The sequence below is a fragment of the Cimex lectularius genome, unplaced genomic scaffold (assembly GCF_000648675.2).
Source record: "Cimex lectularius strain Harlan isolate CLEC.00 unplaced genomic scaffold, Clec_2.1 scaffold75, whole genome shotgun sequence".
Classification (NCBI taxonomy): Eukaryota; Metazoa; Arthropoda; class Insecta; order Hemiptera; family Cimicidae; genus Cimex; species Cimex lectularius.
Window position 1 is genome coordinate 874,495 of NW_019392758.1, and position 5,469 is coordinate 879,963.

Sequence of the window (5,469 nt, forward strand, 5' to 3'; positions counted from 1 at the left end):
TTTATGAGCATGATTGAAAAACAGTTTGTTATGGAATAGCTTTCAGCAACTGAACTGTCCAAGAATATGCGCACGGATGGAGATTCCATTGAATTCTCAGATTGGTTATTAGATATCAAAAATAATATCATAAAAAACACTTAAAATATCCCAGGAAATGTTATGAAATAATTTAATTGAAGAGTTTTATTTTCACTCCCATCGTTATCTTGAGTTGTATTTTAAAATAAAATAGCGATGAATTATTAAGAGCTACTACTAACACTACTTATTTTTTATCTCCTCAAAGTATACTTAAAAAGTTCTTAATTTCGCTTTACTCTGTTTAAAATACATTAGGCTAAGATTAAATGTTCCAATGATGAGTTACAGAGTTTTGTGGAAAAACTTCCCAGATTTTTATTTTTAATATTAACTAATTCAAAGTTGTTTCCAAAAAATGGTACTGATCACACGAAATATAAGTGATTCACATAATTTTTTGAAAGTTCCGATTCAAATGTTCTGCGTTGATGACCTGGAAGACGCGGCATATTTTACATTGTTTGAAGATTCTCATATTTTAGGCTTTGTGTCACAAATTACTTTCTACACTAAACCTTCGTCTATCTCTCCAACAAAAGGATGCGGGGTGTAACCATTTTATGGCATAAATCAGGCGGCAATGGGACAACTTCGAGCTCAAAATAAATATAATATTACTGCAATACTCTGCCCTGGCTAATATTTAATAATAAACCTAACCATTTTCTTGTCTTCTCTTGCAATTTTATTGTGCATTGAAATAGTGCATGAGAAGGTTTTATTAATTTTAATGATGGACTTACTTTGGTTTTGTGTTGGGCCCATCTGTGCTTTTAAATCCTTACATATGGGCATCATAACATAATGAAATCTTCAATTTATGTACAATGAAAAGGAGAGTCTAAATTGGATCGTTTTATTTCTTTTAACACGTATAATTTTAAAAAATATTTGAACTTTTTTTGATCGTCTTCGATCATTTTTGTCTAGATTTCTCACTGATTACGCAAAATTCTTTTTAGTGGTTCTTTATAGTTAAAACACTATCAAAACTGTGAAGCATTTTCGTGGATTGATAAACGCACCCAACATCCCACGTCGAAACGTTTCTGACAGGCAAAACCAGCGAAACTAAGAGGACCAAGATACACAGACGATCCAGCTTCATGTACATGCGTACCAAATACGGTGAGGAGGATTTCGAGCACTTTTAACTTTGCATAGTGTTTTTTAAAAATTGATCAAAACAAGTAAATTGATTATACAATGCTTCTTTTAATAACGTGCAAGTTTAATAACGTTTTGCTGCATAAACCCTAACGACAAAATCGAGGCCGTGGTTTCTTTGCGATTTGAGGTGAAGTTTGACGTAGTCGGATCCGACTCCACCGCTCTGGAGCATAGCGCAGCCACCGTTGTGGTCCGTGAACTGGTCGAGAGCTTCGACGTACGAGATGACATAATTGGGGGTCGTCGGTGGGATCTTGTAGTCGACGTCGTAGGTGACCACTCTCCACAGTTTGTAGTCAACTTTAGGGTGGTTCGTGAAAAGCAACCTGCACAAAAACTCGTATAAGTTGGGAGGCATGTCCTTCTTTCTTCCTGGTACTTACCGATCTCCGAGTTGCCTTTGCCCGAAGAAAGCGTTGTGGCTCTGGTTCTGTCCGCATGAGACTGCGGCCACAGGCTGCGGCACGAGAACGTTGACCGCGATGGCGACAAAAAGGCCGACGGCCGTGCTTGCGAATAGTCTGTACATTTTCACTCGACTAACTCCTTATCTCGACACCTGGCTTATATTACGGCCGTTATCAAGGGAAAAGTAAGAATAACCAATGAGTAGCTGTGAGATAACGGCAATCATCTCAAACATCTCGTGTATCATGTTTGCCTTAAATATTTTTTACAGGTAGAAATCAAAAAAACAAAACGCATGACTAATCAATCGTTTCTACATAATTATTTTCATTAGAAACTAATACTATCTCACATTAGAACGATTATTCAAATTCTTACAAGAAATAGGTTTACTTTTAGCTTATTGTAAATTTTCTCCTCATAAAAGTATCCTAACAATTTACATTATATTTCATTAATTATTATTGTTTCATACAGATTAACGTTATTTTTTATTTTTATTTTTAAATGACGCATGTTGCCTAATAATACATTCTTTCATTAAAACATGCTTATTCTGGGCGATGTGCAATCATTTCAAGTGCATAAAATTCAAACAAATGTGCACAGTCTTATTATTTACTATATCACATTCGATATAAATTACAAAGAAATGATTTGTGCAGCGTAACATCAACACAGTTTGGGGGGGGGATGAATTAGTGAATGAATGAAGTTAGTGGTGCAGCGATGGATTTCGATCTTTGCCTTCCCTTGTGGACGACGGCCAAGGGAAAACTTTCATTGAAGAAAATTCTCGTAAGACAGCACGAGAAATAGCGGGAAAGCTTAGTGTTGACCGCTCATCCGTTGTTCGCCATCTGAAGCAAAATGGTCAAGTAAAGCTCGACAAGTGGGTACCACACTAACAGAAGTCCAAAGAAATAGACGCTTTGAAATTTGCCCGCGTCTTCTGTTGCGCCACCAAAACGATCCATTTCTCGATCGAATCATCCCGTCCGATTAGAAATGGATTCTGTACGATCACAGGAGGCGTACAGGTTAGTGGTTGGACGAGGAAAAAGAGCTTCCCGAAACCAAATCTGAACCCATAAAAGGTTATAGTGACTATTCGGTGGTATACTATTGTGGTTGTTCATTATAGTTTCTTGAATTATGGTAAAACTATCACAGCAGAGAACTATTGCCAAGAAATTGACAAAATGAACGGGAAACTGCAACGTCTTTGTTCACCATTGGTAAACCATAAGGGGCCGATTCTTCTTCATGATAACGCCAGGCCACATTTCAAGTCAACCCTGCAGAAACTTAAGCACTTAGGATATGAAACCTTACCGCACCCTCCATATTCACCCGACCTCTCGCCTACAGACCTCCACTTTTTTAGGCATTTTGATCACTTCTCGAGGGATAAAATTATTAGAGAACGCGGTGAAGCCGAAACCGCCTTCCAAGATTTTAGTGTGAGTCGAAATAAAGATTTTTTTGGTCAGCGGAATAAAATCGCTTATCACACGTTGGCAAAGATGTACAGATTATGATGGAAAATAATTCGAATAAATATTTTTTATTTTATAAAAATTAAAAGTCGGTTTGACTGCCTTTTCAAAATCTGCATAATTTCTTATGCTTATGCAGGACTTGGTTGAGATGAAAAAGTTAGTGTCAGGAGAGGGATTTGAACCTTCTCGTTCGGCTCAATACGCCGCTGCTCTAACAACTTGAGCTATAGTCACGACCGCTGTTTTCTACCAACAGGACTTTTTCATGTCAAGTAATTAATCCTTCTTCTGTATTATGTTGAGTTTTTAAATATGAAAAATAAGCGCAACCATTTTGAATGCGTTGTAATTCGAAGGAGCGAAAGTATGTTTGTTCACGAAAAGCAGCAAACTACAATATCGGCATAGTACATGCTTCAGTAATTTTTCCCCTTATATCGAACATTAGTTTTTAATTTTCACGGAAATTCTTCCTAGAATAAACATTAGCAATAAAGAAAGTTTCTTAATCACGTTGGATAAAAGTAAAAAGCTAATAAACCTGCATTGAATGAACATAATACATGGACAATTTTTTTTGGCGAGGGTATTTCAACTATGAGGTTGCAGCTGTTGAACCCCCTAGGTGCAGCTGTTTTTGAAAAAAAAATTTCAAGTGTGTCCAGCGGCCCTGTATTCGAACCTCAGACCTTTACAGTACAGTGATGAGCGCCATGGCAACGTCTAAACCGTTGCGGCCCCCGATGCCGAACAGACTTTTAGTTAAAATATATTTACTCCAGTCCTAATAATTTTCAATAATACTCGTTACTTTCAATTAATTGATTATTATGTAAAGTATTGGTTGAAATGAAAAAGTTAGTGCCACGAGCGGGATTCGAACCCACGACTTTCTGCTCAATACGCTGGTGCTTGAGTGCTACCACTTGAACTATCATGACTTCGATCCACTCGGATACCAACTTCCCATTTCAACCTCACCTCTCGAATTTTCCCTCCTTTTTGCCATTTTTCGTTTCAACCAATACCTTACATAAAGATTAATTAATTGAAAGAAGTTATTTGGTCAATCCTACCATGTAATATAATGGAATTAATACACGTTATATTTCTCAAAGATCGACAATGTTTAGTATATAGGCTTACATTTGAACTTATATTAATCATTAATACGAAGTGGCTAATTGAAAAGCAATTCTTCATTATTTTACTCGCTTGGTTTCTAAATAACAACTTGTAAGTCCTAATGGAAAATGGCCATTTATCTAGAGATTTATTGAAAATTGTTTTGAAAGGATTATTCGACTAATACGTTTTTTAAATATTACCATTTACGCTCCCATAATGAAAAACATGCATTTGCATTTAGCGCCCCTCTTTGTTGTAAATCCTTATATTTTGGTCTAATTTGTTGCCCCAATCGCACTAGAATCTCCGCTAATCCTACCTCGTTTGGAAATATTTATACAAAGAGGCGTGAGGGAAAGCTCATGTAGGCTCCTGAAACAATCAAACTGGACGGGAGTTTAAAACATCGGACACATAAAATCAGACACCCACTCTTAGAAATCGAAACTGACTACATGATCGCGGAAACATTATTTACTCTCATCTTTTAAATTCTATCTCAGAAACTACCTTCTATGCTAAACCTACTTCTATCAAATCCCTCCAGAAAGAAGGATCGGGGTGTAACCTGAACGTTTTTATGGCGTAAATCAAGCAGCGATAGGACAATGTCGAGCTCTATATAAATATAATATTATTACAACACTCTGCCCTTTCTAATATGTAATAATAAACCTATCCACTTTCTTGTCTTCTTTGGCAATTGAATTCTGCATTGAAATTAAAGTTTTATTAATTTTGTTGGTGAATTTTGGCATTTGCGTTGGGACCATCTGTACTTTAAAATCGTTACATACCGAGTTTTTATAGAAAAGGTGATCGAGATGAGCCTTACATTCTTTGTCGAGCTTTCGAGGAATATATCCTCTTCATCAGAATTATATATTTAAACCGTTACAATTAATAAGTTAAAAACAGTCTACTACAGGTTATCATAGGTGTACATTAAACTATTCATTAATATTTTGTTTAAAAAATTATAAAACTGTGTTCCATTTACACAACTAGTGTGTGTGTTATGTTTAGTGACCGTTAGCCAATGATTATTTGGTGATCGTGAGGTGCGGTCTGGTGTGACGTAGGTTTTAGAAAAACATTTTCTTTATCGTGCCAACGTTTCGATCTTTATTGAGATCATCTTCAGGGCCTGGGATTTATAAACATTGTTTACATTTAA

General features: G+C 36.2%; 1 protein-coding gene across 1 annotated transcript; it reads right to left on the reverse strand.

Moving 5' to 3' along the window:
* Positions 1 to 1,279: 1,279 nt before the first annotated feature.
* Positions 1,280 to 1,917, reverse strand: LOC106661244 (probable salivary secreted peptide). Its single transcript, XM_014384523.2, has 2 exons — positions 1,638 to 1,917; positions 1,280 to 1,580 (listed from the first exon to the last, which is right to left on the reverse strand). Exons 1-2 carry the CDS (start codon positions 1,781 to 1,783, stop codon positions 1,316 to 1,318), a joined length of 411 nt encoding a protein of 136 aa, XP_014240009.1. The 5' UTR covers positions 1,784 to 1,917; the 3' UTR covers positions 1,280 to 1,315.
* Positions 1,918 to 5,469: the final 3,552 nt, after the last annotated feature.

What these genes read in the sequence shown, in the direction of transcription:
- LOC106661244 (XM_014384523.2), bottom strand. Translation starts at nt 1,783, where the DNA reads ATGTACAGACTATTCGCAAGCACGGCCGTCGGCCTTTTTGTCGCCATC. An exon ending in CAAAGGCAACTCGGAGATCG is followed by an intron (nt 1,581 to 1,637) that starts GTAAGTACCAGG and finishes GTTTTTGTGCAG; the next exon opens with GTTGCTTTTCACGAACCACC.